This window comes from Myripristis murdjan, chromosome 4 (assembly GCF_902150065.1).
Source record: "Myripristis murdjan chromosome 4, fMyrMur1.1, whole genome shotgun sequence".
In the NCBI taxonomy this organism is placed as follows: domain Eukaryota; kingdom Metazoa; phylum Chordata; class Actinopteri; order Holocentriformes; family Holocentridae; genus Myripristis; species Myripristis murdjan.
The window spans coordinates 14,751,028-14,768,644 of record NC_043983.1 but is presented as its reverse complement, the minus strand read 5'-3'; the positions used below and the strand labels follow the sequence as shown (position 1 = coordinate 14,768,644).

At 43.5% G+C, this 17,617-nt stretch overlaps 1 protein-coding gene across 1 annotated transcript in view; it reads left to right on the top strand.

Annotated features, from left to right (window-relative positions):
* notch2 (notch receptor 2) overlaps positions 1 to 17,617 on the top strand; it is a 46,739-nt gene that overhangs the window by 25,265 nt on the left and 3,857 nt on the right. Inside the window, exons 5-34 of the mRNA XM_030049047.1 lie at positions 20 to 153; positions 826 to 948; positions 2,323 to 2,556; positions 3,234 to 3,389; positions 3,556 to 3,741; positions 3,971 to 4,084; positions 4,267 to 4,380; positions 4,604 to 4,837; positions 6,445 to 6,555; positions 6,757 to 6,949; positions 7,358 to 7,503; positions 7,586 to 7,699; positions 7,834 to 7,950; positions 8,265 to 8,417; positions 8,796 to 9,024; positions 9,504 to 9,705; positions 9,871 to 10,024; positions 10,303 to 10,487; positions 10,706 to 10,838; positions 11,627 to 11,878; positions 12,051 to 12,163; positions 12,693 to 13,234; positions 13,358 to 13,699; positions 13,868 to 14,010; positions 14,172 to 14,376; positions 14,784 to 14,871; positions 15,153 to 15,306; positions 15,566 to 15,885; positions 16,134 to 16,281; positions 17,417 to 17,514. Coding sequence (XP_029904907.1) covers positions 20 to 153; positions 826 to 948; positions 2,323 to 2,556; positions 3,234 to 3,389; positions 3,556 to 3,741; positions 3,971 to 4,084; positions 4,267 to 4,380; positions 4,604 to 4,837; positions 6,445 to 6,555; positions 6,757 to 6,949; positions 7,358 to 7,503; positions 7,586 to 7,699; positions 7,834 to 7,950; positions 8,265 to 8,417; positions 8,796 to 9,024; positions 9,504 to 9,705; positions 9,871 to 10,024; positions 10,303 to 10,487; positions 10,706 to 10,838; positions 11,627 to 11,878; positions 12,051 to 12,163; positions 12,693 to 13,234; positions 13,358 to 13,699; positions 13,868 to 14,010; positions 14,172 to 14,376; positions 14,784 to 14,871; positions 15,153 to 15,306; positions 15,566 to 15,885; positions 16,134 to 16,281; positions 17,417 to 17,514 — 5,437 coding nt within the window. The remainder of the gene's footprint in view (positions 1 to 19; positions 154 to 825; positions 949 to 2,322; positions 2,557 to 3,233; positions 3,390 to 3,555; positions 3,742 to 3,970; positions 4,085 to 4,266; positions 4,381 to 4,603; positions 4,838 to 6,444; positions 6,556 to 6,756; positions 6,950 to 7,357; positions 7,504 to 7,585; positions 7,700 to 7,833; positions 7,951 to 8,264; positions 8,418 to 8,795; positions 9,025 to 9,503; positions 9,706 to 9,870; positions 10,025 to 10,302; positions 10,488 to 10,705; positions 10,839 to 11,626; positions 11,879 to 12,050; positions 12,164 to 12,692; positions 13,235 to 13,357; positions 13,700 to 13,867; positions 14,011 to 14,171; positions 14,377 to 14,783; positions 14,872 to 15,152; positions 15,307 to 15,565; positions 15,886 to 16,133; positions 16,282 to 17,416; positions 17,515 to 17,617) is intronic.

The window sequence follows — 17,617 nt, the reverse complement described above, 5'->3', positions numbered from 1 at the left end:
AACTCTTCCATTGCTACAGGTGCAACTGTGCCTCGGGGTATACAGGTCGCCACTGTGAAACCCCCTACGTCCCCTGCTCACCGTCACCATGCCTGAATGGAGGCACTTGTCGCCCAACGTCTGAGACCAGCTACTTGTGCCACTGCCTTCCAGGTATGGAAATTCAAAATCAGAAATGCCTTAATTGTTACCCTCCACAAATCCCTAATCCAAAACCATACATGAATGAGACAAAACAAGCTCACAGCCTATTGTCCAGGACACATCTACTGTCTATCACACAACAGCAGAAGTGTTGAAGTGTTTGCTGAAGAGATAATAAAAAGAATAAAAACTGTGAAAATTTAAGGTGTTAAAGAGAAATGGAAATTGAGGATGAGTGAAATGAATGAATGCAGGGAGAGAAAAAGAGAGTGACAGTGTTAATTATCTATCAGTGTTGCCATATTGTAACATTGAGTTGTTTGAGATGCAAACAGTGCGATCCTGCTGGCTATGTTACATTAGACACACCATATTGTCAGCCTGCCTCAGTCAAAGTAGCGTGTTGCTGTAGACACAGTCAACACACACACACACACACACACACACACACACATAGCTGCTGTGTATACACAACCCAGACATGTAATGTTATGTGTTTACAGTAAAGGCTATTGTACGATCGCTTATATATTTGCTTGTACGTGTCCCTGCTAGACAAAATAATAATAAACAAGAAACAGTGAACGCTTAGTAACTGATGAATTTAATATCGGTGGGTTACATGTCTATTTTGGGAAACATGAGTCATGTCATGATATCCCTGTCCTTCCTGTCTTCCAGGTTTCAATGGAACTAACTGTGAGAACAACATTGATGACTGTCCAGGACATCAGTGTGCCAACGGAGGAACCTGCATGGACGGAGTGAACACCTACAACTGCCAGTGCCCTCCGGAGTGGACTGGTAAGGACGTGTGTGTGTGTGTGTGTGTGTGTGTGTGTGTGTGTGTGTGTGTTTGTGTATGTGAGTGTTTCTTTGAAAGTTTATGTACACAGTATTCATTCACCCTTGTTTGCTGTGGTTTACTACAGACTTAGTTCTTTCAAAGCAAACAAAAGGATATCAAAATCTATATGGCTATTTCAAACCGAATAAGTACAAAGACTTTGCAAGCAAGCATGTAAATATATAATGTATTTCATATCTTTATTTTATATTTTCATTTTGGCTACTTGAGAAAACACCTGGCTACACGTGAATGTGTCCATTTGAGACATGCTGTATCAAGTATATTTTAACTGTTTTTGACCAGAGTTAGTTGTAATAGGCATTTGGCATGCATATTGTGTTTTATGTTGTGTTGAGCAACTTGTGGCTCAGTATTCCTTCGGCTCTCAGTGAGTCAGATATCCAGAATTTTTGTTAATTAGACCCTTTTGTAAAATGTTTGTTTTTATTTTTGCAGTTTCTGTCTGTTCTAGTTCCACTATTATGGGGCTAGAACTGTCTGTGCTTTCATGCCTCTGTGTGTGTGTTTGTGTGTGCATGCATGTGTCTGTGTGTTGTAATGGCACGAACTAAATGTTTTTGCCTGTGAACAGGGATAATAGAGCATTTATTCATACTGTTTATTCTTTTTTTTAAACTGTCTTTGTTCTTTTTTTTAACAACATAATTAAAAGAAAAGACAAGACATACTTTACACAAAAGTAATAACAAAAGTATAAGTAACAGAGACATAGAAAAGACAAGACGACAGATGAGGATGATAATGACTGAAATGAATAAAAACTGAAAACTGAGAAAAGTGAACAAACAAACAATAAATACATAAATACAAAAAAGAAAAAATAATAATAAAATTTAAAAGATAAAATTCGGCAGGCACAACAATATCACAGACAGTACATGTACAGGTGCTTTAAAGTGGCCCACAGATAATCACTGTCAAAGTGCCTTTTGTTCTTTTTATTCATTTTTAAATTTAACTACTTATTATTCATTATTTATTAAAAATGAGACATAGACATACACCATATCTGGTAAAGAGCAAGGGGAAATAAAAGTCAGTGAACATGTTTAGTGCCCCAGAACTGTTAACAAGATCTGTCATGCATTTCCATTGTCATCACTTTGCAACATACCTGACATATTAACATCGCCCAGCAGTAAGCATCCTAGCAATAGCATACCATTTATTCTGATAATATTCATCCTTCTAACAGTCTTTTCATCTCCCTCATCCCTCTGTTACTCTGTCGCTCTGTGTCCCTGTTCCTCACATTGTTTTTTCTCCTCTTTCCCCTCCTACCGTCTTGGCTCTCTGCCTCGCCACAGGTCAGCACTGCACAGAGGATGTGGACGAGTGTCGCCTGCAGCCCAACACCTGCCAGAATGGAGGTACTTGCAGCAACCTGATCGGCAGCTACGTCTGTGTGTGCGTCAACGGCTGGAGTGGACCCGACTGTTCAGAAAATATTGATGACTGCGCCACAGCTGCATGCAGTGCAGGCTCCACCTGCATCGACCGCGTCGCCTCTTTTGTCTGTTTCTGCCCATATGGGAAAACAGGTGAGCCAGGAGGTTGAAATCAAACAGACAGCTCCTAAAATCAACATCCACAACAAATCAAGGGATAATGGGAGCTTTAGGAAGCTACACTACAGACCGTAGTGTAGATCAGGTTCATATTTTTATATAGTTGTCCTCCATTAAGAAACAGCTAGGAAGAAAAAAGCCAAGATATGTACATTCATAGATCTGTATGTCTCTCACTACCACTGCATTTTTCTCTGCTTTCAAATGCTCTTTTGAGAGAGTATTTAATAGTAGCAGTCTGTAATCTGTGGATCAACAACTAACCAGAATTAATGTTTCCCTGATTTCACTATTTTCATTAAAGCTCTGCTTTAGGATAACAATAAGGCAGTGACGTACATATGATTCAAATAGGTTAAGCAATTAAATATGATTATTACATTACATATTGTTAGAAATTTGTACTTCCTATATACTGATACTGACACACATTTTTTATATTCAGATCAAACTTTGCCTGTGAACAAAAATCTCTCCATTGACTTTATTTTTCCCTCAACTAAGCTAAATCTATGTGTTGAGAACAGGAATAAAAAGTCTTTTTACCAGAGGACAAAAAATAGATTTTCTGTCTCAGCACAGAACTATTTTTTTGTTTTAGATTTTGAACCTGGATTTGTGAAAGCATCTTCTACACTGTTCCTTTACAGGGTTGCTATGCCATATAGACGACGCCTGCATCAGTAACCCCTGCAGAGAAGGCTCTCAGTGTGACACCAACCCCATCAATGGCATGTTCAACTGTAACTGCCCCGCTGGCTACGTAGGCAGCACCTGCAACATCGACAGAGACGAATGTAGCATCGGTGAGAATGAGTGCTACCTCTCTTTAGCTCTGCTTTTTGCTGATCTGCACACCTTTTTTTTCAGCTGGTGATTCCATTCTGTTTTGTTCTGCTGTGTTTTCTTATTTTTTCTTCTGTTGTACGTTGCTGTATTTTGAAACCATCTGCCTTTCCTCATCTTTCTCAGGAACCAACCCTTGTGAGCACGGTGGCCAGTGTGTGAACACAGATGGCTCCTTCACCTGTAACTGTGTTAGAGGCTATGCTGGGCCACGCTGTGAACAAGATGTCAACGAGTGTGCCTCTAACCCATGCCAGAACGACGGCACCTGTCTGGATCGCATCGGAGACTACTCCTGCATCTGCATGCCCGGTACACATCAAAAAAATCACAAGAAATTACAGCTTACATTTTTGCCCTTTTGGAGGCATTCCTGTGTATATGATCATATAACAAAGGCAACATTTGAAGTTATCACCATTTGTAATCTTGAGGAGCTGAAATCAAAAAGGCGCTATGGACAACCATAGTCAATACCAAGAACTGTAAAGAACAGAAGTGTCTCTAATAGATAACATCCTGTGTATTTCCATGCCTCCAGGATTTGAAGGGACTCATTGTGAGATCGAAGTAGATGAGTGTCTCAGCTCACCCTGCCTGAACCAGGGTAAATGCGTCGACCAAGTCCACACATTCGTCTGCGAGTGCCCGGCAGGTTGGTACAAATAGTTATGTGTATGTTTGTCTTATATTTTTTTTCTCACTTTTCTCACATTTCAGTGGTTAAATAAAAGTAGTCAGTTGAGACTGTGGTGAAACCGTTTTATGAGTATCTCTTTTGGTTATTGAATCCAGCATACACACTGACAAATCTTTGGTTCTGTGTACTCTTTTCAGGCTTCAGTGGCAAGATGTGCCACATAGACATTGATGAGTGTTCCAGCACACCCTGTTTGAATGGGGCCAAGTGTATCGACCGTCCCAATGGATACGAGTGTGACTGTGCTGAAGGTACCGGGGCTAAATGTTACTCTTCCACATGAATTTAAGATAGCAGTGAGCCAGCACTGCTACAATACAAAACAGGGAAAATTGTAGACCGTGTACTCTAGCATTTTCTAACCCATGACATGTGTGATCCAGAAAATAGAAAATGTGAAACAGATATATTTCAGATTATGCTAAGTAGAGACATAATTGTCATCATCACTATCGCACCTGGTCCTTCTCCCAGGCTTCACTGGACTACTTTGCGAAAAAAACATCGACGACTGCGTGCCAGAGCCTTGCCATCATGGTGTGTGCAAGGATGGCATCGCCACCTTCTCCTGTGAGTGCCATCCAGGATACACAGGCAGCATCTGTAATATCCAGGTCCAGGAGTGCCACAGCAACCCCTGCCAGAACCGAGGACGCTGCATTGACCTGGTCAATGCCTACCAGTGCAACTGTCTGCCAGGAACTGCTGGTTAGTAGCTAATTTCTCCTCTTTAGGCAGAATAAAGAAACTGACCCGAAAATGACCTGTATAGCAAGAGGAGTCACAGAATATGTTGCAAAATATTCAGTGAATCATTCTAGTCCATCTGTTTGCCAGGCACAAGTTGTAGCCAAAGTCCCATTCGCGTGCTCTTGAGAATTTTAGTGTAATGTGTAGCTCTTGAAAGTTTTGCGTTGGAGGGAACATCTTGAATGGAATGGAAAGACCCCCACCCCCACGACTAAGGCTTCCTGTATAGCTGTCAGCTTAATGTGTAGAGCATGCAGCATGCTGTGTGTGTGTGTGTGTGTGTGTGTGTGTGTGTGTGTGTGTGTGTGTGTAGCAGTCATAAGGCTGGGTCGGCTGGTGCTACCCCGCACATTGCTCTGAGGATTAGTACCTCAGTACCTTAGTACTGCCCTGACACTTGGTACTGGAGTCTGGGCGGCAGTGGAGTCAGCTTAGGTCACTCAGTCGGGTCTCACTCTCAGGTCTCGCACAACCACTTCCCCCCCTGAGGTCTCTTGTTCTCTTTCTGTCTCAGTCTGTTTCTCTCTTTGTGTCTGTCTGTCTGTCTGTCTGTCTGTCTGTCCGCCTGTCCCCCTCTCTGTCTCTCTCTCTCTCTCTCTCTCCCCATTCTTTCTGTCTCTCAAATGTCTAATACCTCTGATTTTAAAATTAGCTCCTAAGTTTTCCATCTTGTCTTCCCCATCCTCTTCCTGACTCTGTATCTAGTTATATTCATAGCAGGCGTGTGCTGCAGTTTCAGTTTTCTTTGTATATTTTCTCACTTCTGCTCCTCTTTTGAACTCTCATGGTGTCTTACTCCCCCTGGTGGTATGTAGGGTCAACTTTTTGTAACAGAACTGTGGCCACCTCCTTATTCCTTAGTGTACTCTGTATTTACCCCCTTTACAGTTTTTTTTTCAATCGCTTCTTCCAGTATAATGCAACTGGAATCCACTTTGTCATCATCTTCACCTCCAAACCACAGCAGAAGTTTTCTTTAGCAAATGTGTTCACACCTTTTCATTGTTTCACACATTTTTCACTCTCTTTTACACAACACTTCTCATATGTGTCATTTACATGGCCCTGACTCCACTGACTTCACTATGGTTGTCAAAAGCAAAACATCTGCTCACAGCTGAAAGAAATGACCTGCACCTACAAAAAAGGGGCCTATAAATTGTATTCTGCATTTTTTTTCAACTCCTTTGAGTTTTTCAGTGTAATACTGTATGTGAATTATGGTATTTCAGTTTTTGCCATCAATGCAGTCAAATTTCACCTCAAAGTCTTTCTGAGTTTGGATGCAGTTCTTTACTGTAAGTTCACATTTGAATGTGTAGCTCACAGGAGAACCTTGTTCAAAGTGATAGCTGTATTCTGTATTCTGGCCTATGTATTTACTGTTTTGATACCATGGTTTCTGAGTTGACAGAGGAGTTAAAGCGATTGAAAAAAACTGTAATTCAAACCAAAGGGACATGACGAGTTGCCCTAACATTAAATCAGAGCACAAAAAAAGAGATTTTGTCCCTCCCGACTGGTAGGTACTGTGTGTGAATTTGTTTTTGTGTTTCTCTTCCCAGGTGTGAACTGTGAGATCAATGAGGATGACTGTGCTAGCAACCCCTGTCAGTACGGAGAGTGTCAGGACGGCATCAATGAGTATAAATGTGTATGCGCCCCAGGATACACAGGTATGCTTTGCCGTAGACCTGAGCAGATACAGAATAGAATTCAACCATTTTAAGATATTAGTGATAGAACAGTATATTTTACTTACGGAAATAAATGTGTGTAAGCCCACACCTGTAAAGATTTGGATGCTGTGACTAAAACCCACATAGTAAACTAAACTTGTGTGTTTGATACAATTGTGTGTGTTCACTCTGACCTAGGGGCTAAATGCGATGTGGAAATAGATGAATGCAACTCCAACCCATGCATGAGTGGAGGAACATGTGTGGACAAAGTCAACAGTTTCTTGTGCCACTGCCCCCCAGGCACCCACGGCCCTCTTTGTCACTCTGGGACTGACCACTGTGCTCCACAGCCTTGTGTGCATGGCGAGTGTGTCGAACAGCAAAATGGGTACACTTTCTTCTGCATCATTTCTCTTATGTCTCAAATTCTGACACCAGTTTCTGATACCAGTTTGTCATCCAGCCATTTCATTTGGGCTAACACCCTTTACATAGTTGAAGATAAAGGTTGTTTCTCCCAGCCAGACTTACTAGGAAAATTAAACTTTTCATTTATAGCACAACTGATATATATCATGAAACTCCTCTCTCCTAATAATTGCCATTCTTATCAACACCCTCTAGAGCCGATCCTAGAATTGGCACAGAAACAACTCGACTTTCAGTGGCAAAATTATCTGCTCATTCCACATCACCAAAAAATTCTTCTTGAAATTGTTTCAACAAATTGAATGTATAAATATGTATGATTTTTGTTGAGCTTTTTGTAACCCTTCCTTGCTGTCTCCCTGCACAGGTACACCTGTAAGTGTGACCCAGGTTGGGTTGGGCAGCTCTGTGAACAGGAAAAGGATGAGTGCCAGTCCAGTCCATGCCAAAATGGTGGCAGCTGTGTGGACCGTCACAACGGCTACACCTGCCAGTGCCGTCCTGGATTCACAGGTATTTTAATTTTTAGTACTGAGCATGTCCTTTTTCACAATCCTGTCACAAGCTACTTGACAAACACCTGCTCTGTCCTCAGGTGTGAACTGTGAGAGGAACATCGATGAGTGCGCCTCGGGGCCGTGTCAGAACCAAGCTGCCTGTATTGATGGAGTCAACAGTTACACCTGCCAGTGCAGTCCACCGTTCACAGGCAAGCACATCAGAGCTACACCCACTTACCAGCATGCATCAGCAGTCTCCGTAACATTCACCATATTATTCCAAAGTTGCATTCAGTCGTATTGATTATTGACCATGTTTACGATGTGTACAATGTGTGAGTAGGTAAACACTGTGAGGAGGAGCTGGTTCCCTGTGCCTCTCAGCCATGTGAGAGGGGAGTGTGTCACCCAACTCCAGACTACACATCCTATACCTGTAGATGTCCCAGCGGCTGGCAAGGTGTGTGTTTTTGTGTGTGTGTGTGTGTGTGTGTGTGTGTGTGTGTGTGTGTGTGTGTGTGTCTGTTGGGCATCTGCATCTCTGCATTAGATTTTCTAGAAAGGAGAGGGAGGGAGAGAGAGGGAAAGGGAGGGGGAGAGAGAGAGAGAGAACTTGCTCAATTCCAAGGAAGTGTTTTTCCCTCTGCTCGGGTAAATGTTACGTAATGACTTGTGACTATTCTTGTTTATTCAGCATGTTCATTAGAGAAAATGACCTGGTACATGATATATATATTTTTGTTGTTTGTTTGTTTTGTTTTGTTTTGTTTATAGGTCCACGCTGCAGTGACGATGTGGATGAATGCAGAAAAAACCCTTGCAAAAACAGAGGTCGCTGCACCAACAGCCAGGGCAGCTACATGTGCAAATGCCAGCCTGGATACAGCGGACACAACTGTCAGACAGACATTGACGACTGCTCGCCCAGTGAGTTACACATACAACTGCAGCACTCTTCACGTGTAGTAACATCACAGGTTCACAAGTACGGAAACACTGCAGCTGCTTATTTGGGCTCATCAAGCCCGTCTGTCATTGTCTGGCATTTCATTGGAAAGTGGACACATTTAGAGCAGCACTGATATACAGATACAGAATTATTCAAGGGTGCATGACCATACATGCATACAGATAACAGTTTTTTTCCTTGTTTACTTTGAATTTCAGCCAGTCTGTAGTGCCTTAAATACCTGCCAGTCAAAGACAAATTTTTGTTATATGGTAAAAATACTTTCCACTGACTCTGTACAGTAGCTGTCCCAGATTGAAAACCTTCCCCTTCACTCTCTTCTCTCCCCTCCACAGACCCGTGCCTGAACGGCGGCTCTTGTGTGGACGATGTTGGCGGTTTCTCCTGTGACTGCCGCCCAGGTTTTGAGGGGGAGCGCTGTGAGACCGAGGTGGACGAGTGTGCCAGCCAACCCTGTCGCAACGGGGCCATCTGCCGAGATTACGTCAATAGCTTTGTGTGCGAATGCAAAGCAGGCTTTGATGGAATCCTCTGTGAACACAATATCCCAGAATGCACTGAGAGGTGAGCTGTTAATTTAAGGCACAATCTATTAAACGCACTTTTGCTTAATTGGTCCGTCCTTCAGCAGTAAATCCCTCCTGGTTCTTTTTAGAATCTTGTTCTGACCAATATGAATGCATGACAAGTATACATACATACAGGTATCTTTGCAAAAATGTATACATACATTCATATTGTTGCCTCAGTCTCACATATATACATCTGTTATCTACTCTCAAACACACAAACCCATGGGCAACATGAGCGCATGCAAGGTGTAACAAAAACAGATTTAGTTCATTAGGCATCTAAAATCGTCTGGTTTGGAAAGCTACAAGCCGTGTTTGAGACTGTGTACATCGTGTATCCCATTAGGCCTTTTTTTGTTGTTTGTGTTTTTCTTCTTGTTTTGCCTTTTCACATATATGTGTATCTTAGCAGTTTGAACAGACATTTTTCTTACTAATCCTCACCGTTACTCCTTCTCATTGCCTTTCCAGCACCTGTCTGAATAACGGGACATGTATTGATGACATCAACAACTTCTCGTGCCGGTGTCGTCCCGGTTTTCATGGGAGGTTCTGTGAGTTTGAACAGAATGAGTGTGACTCCAAGCCCTGTAAGAATGGAGGCACCTGTACTGATGGCTTTGGCACCTACCACTGCACATGTCCCATGGGATACAACGGACAGAACTGCCAGGTAGTGTGTCTGTGAGCCTCTGTTTGTGTGTGTGTGTGTGTCTGCAGGTACTGTATATGTGTGTGTTTTGTTCTATGTATTCTCAGCATTTAGAGGTAAAAGGCTGTATATTTGCTACCATTCGCATACCCAGCCTTACCTCTCCCTTTCCTGTTATGTCTGCAGAACTTTGTGAACCTGTGCAGTCAGGTGCGTTGCCTCAATGGGGGCTCCTGCTCTCAGACAGAGACGTCCTGGACCTGCCACTGTCCTGTGGGATGGACAGGGCTCTACTGTGACGTCCCCAACATGTCCTGCCAGGACTTCGCTGCCAGGAATGGTGAGGACCTGCTGCCTGCTGAGTGGCTGCCTCAACAGCCAAGAACATATATTATTGCAAAGCCGGCCAAGGGCAGATGACATCATCGTATTCATCAATAATCAAGATTTGTAACTGAGAGCGAAAGTCAGCCAGTGTTGAAGCTGAACTTGAAGTGTGTCATTCACTGCAGCGTGACATTTGTCACTTTTCTGTGTACAGTGTACAGTGCAAGGATAGACAGTCAGTGTGTGCAATTGATGGTCTTTAATCAATGTGTGTCTCCTTTCCCTAATCAGATGTGGATGTTGACAAGGTGTGCAAGAATGCAGGGAGGTGTGTGAATGTGGGTAATTCCCACCAGTGCCTGTGCCAGCCAGGATACATGGGCAGCTACTGCGAGGAGATGGTCGATGAATGCCAGTCAAATCCCTGCCGCAACGGAGCCTCGTGCGTGGACTATCAGGGCACCTATGAGTGCATAGTAAGTAAACTACCCATTGTGCTTTTAGGGGCCTTTTTTTGTAGGCTTTATTTTAAGTGCCTGTTTTAGTTTTGTGTTTTGTCATGTTTGCTCCCTCCAGTTTTGCAAGTATTTAATATATTTAATACAAAATTGTGCTAAGAGTTGACAGGATTCTAGCAGCAGTGTGCCTGCAGGCTATAGTAAACTAACCTCTGTCCTTCATGTCATCCCTCCAGTGTAAGCCAGGTTACCAGGGGGTGAACTGTGAGTACGATGTTGACGAATGCCACTCCAACCCCTGCCTCTACGGAGGAACCTGTATCAACCTCATTAACCGCTTCACCTGTGCCTGCCCACCTGGGACTCATGGTAAGATTGAATAATTGCATGGACACACAGAACACAAAACATGCTCCCCAGGTCATAATTTAATGGGGGCTTGTGGGAAAAATCCCCTTAAATATTTATAAAATGCCAGTGAACTTACAAATGAAGTGGCAGACAGCTGTTGATAATTAAGAGTACAATTACATACTTTGTGGGAGCCTTTGTCTGGGGGATTCAGAATATTCTGGATGGGAAAATTTAGTGGTTATTGATCAGAAAATAACTGAGCATGCAGTTAAAAATATGGCACCACACAGCCAGCAGTAGGAGAAAACGCTGATCCCACAAAAAACATTGCATCAACAAAAAGTAAAATGAGCAACATGGAGAATAAAAGCTACAAACAAAGGATGTAAGATTTGACAGGTTGGTAGGGGTGGGAGAAATGATCACAGCATTGCTACATAGCAATTAAACATTGATGCTGAATGTTCAGGGTTTTTTTTTTTTCACTTAAAATACTAATTTTCTTTCAACATCGACTGAATGGTTCATTTGTATAAAGATTCTCACTCCTGCTAGTTTGGGACAGTGTGGGGAAATAGTACCATCCTCTTCTATTAGGCCTGTTGTGTGTTTTCCAGCAGTGGGAAAGAAATGAGGGACAGGTGGTTTATAATGATGAATAACAAAAACATGAAGGATATATGTGTATTATGTCTCCCCCAAAAGGACCAGAATGCTTCAGAAAATCAGGTCAAGGGGGCAAAAGTGCCTGTTTACTCTGATGCACAGATACACTCTGATATTCCTCGCCTCTCCTCTCGCAGGGCTCCTGTGTGAGGTGAATGTGGATGACTGTGCCCCCAAGCCTGGCTCCTGGGGCACTCGCTGCCTGAATGGGGGTCAGTGTGTGGACGGGGTGGGCCGCTATACCTGTTCCTGCCCTCCAGGCTTCGCTGGAGAACACTGTGAGGGGGACGTCAACGAGTGTCTGTCTGGGCCCTGCCATGCCCCGGGCAGCCTGGACTGCGTACAGCTGGCCAATGACTACCAGTGCCGCTGTCGCCTAGGATACACCGGTACAGCTGCACCTGTGCCCTTAGGAAAATCACAGCACCTTAGATATACTAAACAGCAGAAAACTCCATGGCTTTAGTGTTTTTGTATACAGGTTCAATGCTAATCATTTCAGTTCTTAATTATTTCTCTTTCTCTGTTGCTCCCTTTCTCCACCTACCTTGTTTCTGGCAGGTCGTCATTGTGAGTCCATGGTGGATCTGTGCCTGTCTAAACCATGCCACAATGGTGGCTCCTGCTCCATGAACATGAGCTCGATACATGGCTACACATGCGCCTGTCCTCTTGTAAGTTTCTTTTATACTGTGTGTTATTTCCTCTCTGCTGTCATAGCTTCCTCTTTCCTTACAGTCTATTGTGCAGTCCTCTTTTTGCCAGCTTGCTGAACTACACTTTATTCTATGAAACATACCACTTCAGAAAAAATGGTTGAGCAGCAGCTGAAGTTACTTCTAAATAACTGCTTGTGTTTGTCTTGCTTTTCTTTTTGCTGTTAAACTAAAAATGGACTGGCACTAGAAAAATATGACCACATCTTGTCATTCTAAGTGCTTATTTTTCACACCACTAACCCCTTTGCTCCTTCTCTTATTCTCATGCTTGCTTCAGAGGGCCACACCATAGCCCAGGTATGGTAGACATGCAGCAGAAATATAGGAGAACCTAGATTTAATCCAGTTTCAGTAGGTGGTTTACTGAAAAGATTAACCTGTCTGTACTATACTGTCTTAGGAGTCTTCTACAAATGTGTAGCTAAGTATGCCCCACTTGTAAAATTCTCTCTATGTGCCTGTTTAACATGAAATGTATCCCTAGGGTTATACTGGCTTCAACTGCGGCGAAATGGAGGGCTACAACTGTGCCAACCTACGTTGTCAGAATGGAGGGCGTTGCATCGAGTCACCGGTTGGCCACCTCCACTGCCAGTGCCTGCTGGGCTTCAGTGGGCCTCGCTGTGAGATTGTGCAAGTCGGATGCAAGAGCCGGCCTTGCCAAAATGCAGGAAAATGCATCAAAGACCCTTCCAGTCCACTCCAGTACAGCTGCCTGTGTCCCACTCATTTCTCTGGGCAACACTGTGAGAAATCTATCATTGCTCCACCGCCTCCAGTCTGCCCTTACCTTGAGTGTGAGCGGCGATCGGGGGATAAAGTGTGTGACCCTCAGTGTAACAACCATGAATGCCAATGGGATGGAGGAGACTGCTCGCTCCACTGGCCGCGGCCTTGGATTAACTGCACTGCCAGCGTACCCTGCTGGGAGCTCTTCAGAAACGGCCGCTGTGACAAGGAGTGTGACAACTCTGGATGCCTCTTTGATAGCTTTGAGTGCCAGGAGACACCACAGGCCAGCTGCAAGTGAGTAAACTTTCCCTCCTAGTTGCTATTGTCATTGTAGCTGCAGTGAATTAGAGTGCAAATACTTTGGAAGCCATGGACCCTTTCTCACACAGTGAAAAACATCTTTCTGTGTGTTCTCAGATATGACAAATACTGTGAAGACCACTACGGTAATGATATCTGTGATCAGAGCTGCTACACCGAGGCCTGTGGCTGGGATGGTCTGGACTGCTCTGGAGACACAGCGCCCAAGGTGGCAGATGGCACTCTGGTGATTGTGGTGCAGCTGCAACCTAGGGAGCTGCTTGGGGACTTAAGAGGTTTCCTGCGTTCCCTAGGAACCCTGCTTCACACCAACCTGAAAGTGAAGCTGGATGAAAATAAGAAATATATGGTGTACCCTTACTATGGGATGGAGGATGAGGAGGGAGTACAGGCACACAAGCGTAGAACCAAGAGAGAACTAGAGAAGGAGATTATTGGGTAAGGACAGTTTGTGATCACATTTCTTACATGTAGTTAAGATGACTATTTTTGTTTTCACAATATTAATAGTGTATAGTTTAAATTATTCAGTTTTCTATTCATAAGAAATGACTCATACTGTTTCTATGTCATCAACCGTCTTTGTCTTGGTCTGTTCCTGTACAGGTCCAAGGTGTATCTGGAGATTGATAACCGTGAATGTGCCCAGAGCTCAGACGACTGTTTCTCCAGCGCAGATCAGGCTGCATCCTTCATTGCAGCAGCTCACCTCAGGGCTGAGCTCCCTTACCCTGTAGTGTCTGTCTCCAGTGAGTAGACCTGTTGCTGATACTATCATATTTTAATTTGTAAATGATATACACATTTACACATTTTGGCGTTCGGTAAAAACCTGAATCAAATGAAGGTAAAATGACCCATTATGACTCTGCTCTTGTTCACTGCCCTACTTATCCTCTGTGCCCCCAAGGTGAACTAGGAGGGCATGTTGGCCCATCGTATTTGATGTACCTGGTCGGTGTGGCAGTGGTGATCATCTTGCTCATCCTGGCACTGGGGATGCTGGCAGCCAAGAGGAAACATAAACACGGCACCCTCTGGCTGCCTGATGGTTTCCTTCCTAAAAAGGATGACAAGAGGAGGGAGCCTGTCGGACAAGATGACTTTGGCATGAAGTGAGTGGATCGAGGGATGAAGGGCTCTTGTTAAGAATCACTAATAAACAATAGTAAAAATGCCCATCAAAGTACAAGCCAGCCTAGAAGGTGGAGAAGCATACTTGTGATCGAAAGGTTGTTAGTTCAAATTCTCAGATTTGCTGGGAAAATGTAGGCGGAAAGTGCATAAGGAACGTGTTACACTGATTTAGCACCTGCTGTCAGTGGCCAACAGTAGAAGACTCTTGTCATACTGGAGTCCAAGTGTGGAACAGCACATTGCATGAAAACAGCAAGCATCCTCCATCAGGATAGATCTTTTTTTTAAAAAAAAAAAAAAAAAGCTCCAAAAGATACAAAAGAATTACCGCACTTTAATATTACTGTACTTGAGCTGCTGTGTTATTTTTTATTTCTCACAACAGGAATTTCAAGACACAGGATGGAGCCATGATTGATGGAAGCCAGGGTCAGAGATGGTTAGAGGATGAGGTACCACCCAAGAAACCAAGGGTAAGAATGTAGAGAAAGAGGAATGACAGTAGATTGTAGTATTTCAGTACGTGTTGATCACGGTACATGTTAAAGGTTTGGGAAGTCGTGAGGAGTAGTGTTGGCTAGCTGTGTGTCGATAGATAGATAGATAGATATACTTTATTGATCCCAACCAGGGAAATTCTGGAAAATACAAAAAACTAAGACGCACACGGGAGCTGCTGCAACAGGCTGCCACCTCGCGCGGCGCCACACTGATACTGCTCAACTGTGTTGAACATTCTGTTGTCTTCTCCCAGACTGAAGATAAGCCCCTGCTGCCCATGGCTGTGGATGGAGGAGTGGACCGGAGGGAGTGGACCGTGCAGCACCACAAGGCTGCTGACATCACCCTCACTCCACCACAGGCTGACCTGGATGCTGATTGCCTGGATGTTAATGTCAAAGGACCAGGTGTGGAGACCATTGCTTTGTTGGTTGTGAATCATGTTTTATATTGGCCAGCATTTTTTTTTTTTTTAGATTCACATCCAGCGGACAGAGCTGCTCCCAGAGCTGCTTTAACTTAAATACATTACAGTGTACATTCGATTACTCTTTATGGCTGGGTACATAAGCCATAGTACTCATGACACAACAAATTATGCTGTGAATGATCTCCTTTGCCAAAATTAACAGTGGCTGAACTGTTTTTCTCTGTCTCTTGTCTCAGATGGCTTCACCCCACTGATGCTGGCATCACTGCGTAATGGAGGAGGATCAGACTGCGGCCTGCACGGAGAGGAGGAGGATGAGAGTGGAGGAGATGAACCAGGGCCTAGTGTTATCTCAGACCTGATTGCCCAGGGTGCTACACTAATGGCCCAGACTGACCGCACAGGAGAAACAGCACTTCATCTGGCTGCTCGCTATGCCAGGGCGGATGCTGCTAAAAGACTGTTGGATGCTGGAGCTGATGCCAATGCACATGACAACATGGGCAGAACTCCGCTGCATGCTGCTGTAGCAGCTGACGCGCAGGGGGTTTTTCAGGTGAGAGAAGTCACTGATCAGAAGCAAATAAGGTGCCCAGCGAAAACAACCCATGTTATAACAAGTTTTATGTCTGCACCCGTTCAGTCATCGTACTAACTGTAACTGTGCCACTGAAGAAAGATAAAGATAAATCCTGCAAACATATTGGTCACTCAGGATTTCCATTATTGTGGCCTTTTATATTATTAAACTGTGACCCTCATTTCACGGGTGCATGTTTTCCATCTCTCTGTGTCTTCTCTCAGATCCTGATCCGAAACCGTGCGACAGAGTTAGATGCAAGAATGAACGATGGAACCACTCCTCTCATCTTGGCAGCCAGGCTCGCTGTGGAGGGCATGGTCGAAGAGCTGGTCCACTGCCATGCCGACATAAATGCCGTAGATGACCATGGTCAGGGAACCACACTCTCATTGCATTTTTCTTTCTTTGTTCTTCTCCACTTATTTGATTGAATATCATATTTATATATTTACTTATATATTATATACAGTGTATTGATCAATCATATTGCCGTTATTTGGTTTACAGTATACACATTGCTAGTGCAGAAACAACAGTAACAGATAATTATAAGGCTTGGTAGTTGGCATTGTTAGGTCGTATGCTTCCCAGCAGGGTAAACATCCAAATCAGCATTGCTCCAGTTAAGTGACTAGGTTTTACGAGGTTTTTATCTGGAGTTTTATTAGGCTCCTTGTTGAGCTTGTTTTTGTCTGAAATGGTAATAACTTTTTATAAGCCAGCCAAGAGTCCTGTGCGATAGCCCTGTGCAGACTAAATGGTTATAGCCATTCCTCACAGCCTTGCCAACGTGCAAAACTTGACTCATCAAATCCAACAGCATGAAATCAATCAGCATGTTTTGTCCCAACTTAATGTCACCACTCTCAAAGTCTCTCAGATTTTAAAGATGTTGTCTGTATTCACGACATTGATAGAAATATAGGTTATGTGTCAAAGTGCTTAAAGATGGCAGTCATGTGAACACTATTGGGCTAGTTTTCACCCCAACATAACACAGACTGCAACTATGAGTGGTCCGTTTGGCTGCTTTGTAATTGGCATGTGCTCCTGTTGATTTCCACTTACAGCGAAGACAACATGAAGCCAGTCCAACAGAAATGAATTTTTTATGACATTTGATTGACAAGTTATATAAAAAAAATGTCTGCCCTCTGATTTCATGTTGAGAATTTTCCCAAAACATGAGGTTGGACAGCCTGATAGTGGAAGACCAAATATAAACACAGTCAGCAAGTTTTTATCCTTGCTTTGAAGTTTGTTAAGTGATAAAAATGTAACACTGCCATCTAGTGTCTACGCTCGGACTCAATAACGCGGCACTATAAGTGCTTGCACTGCCATTGACATCTATTGCAGCATTTCAATGCAGAAACAAACCAGGCTTGGCCATAACTGTAACAGGAAACCTTGTAGTTGAATTGTAATTATACTGCTGTAGCTAACATGGATGTGTTGTTTTGTCTTTCTTCCTTTCATCCTCTTATCCATCCCAACATCTTAGGCAAATCTGCTCTTCACTGGGCAGCCGCAGTGAACAATGTGGAGGCCACTCTGGTGCTTTTGAAGAATGGAGCTAACCGTGACATGCAAGACAATAAGGTTTGTTCTTGTGTTTGTTCATTTTTGCAATACCCACCCCACCCCCATGTTTTTTCAATTGTTTGCTAACCATGAACTATATATGGATGAAGATAATACTTGA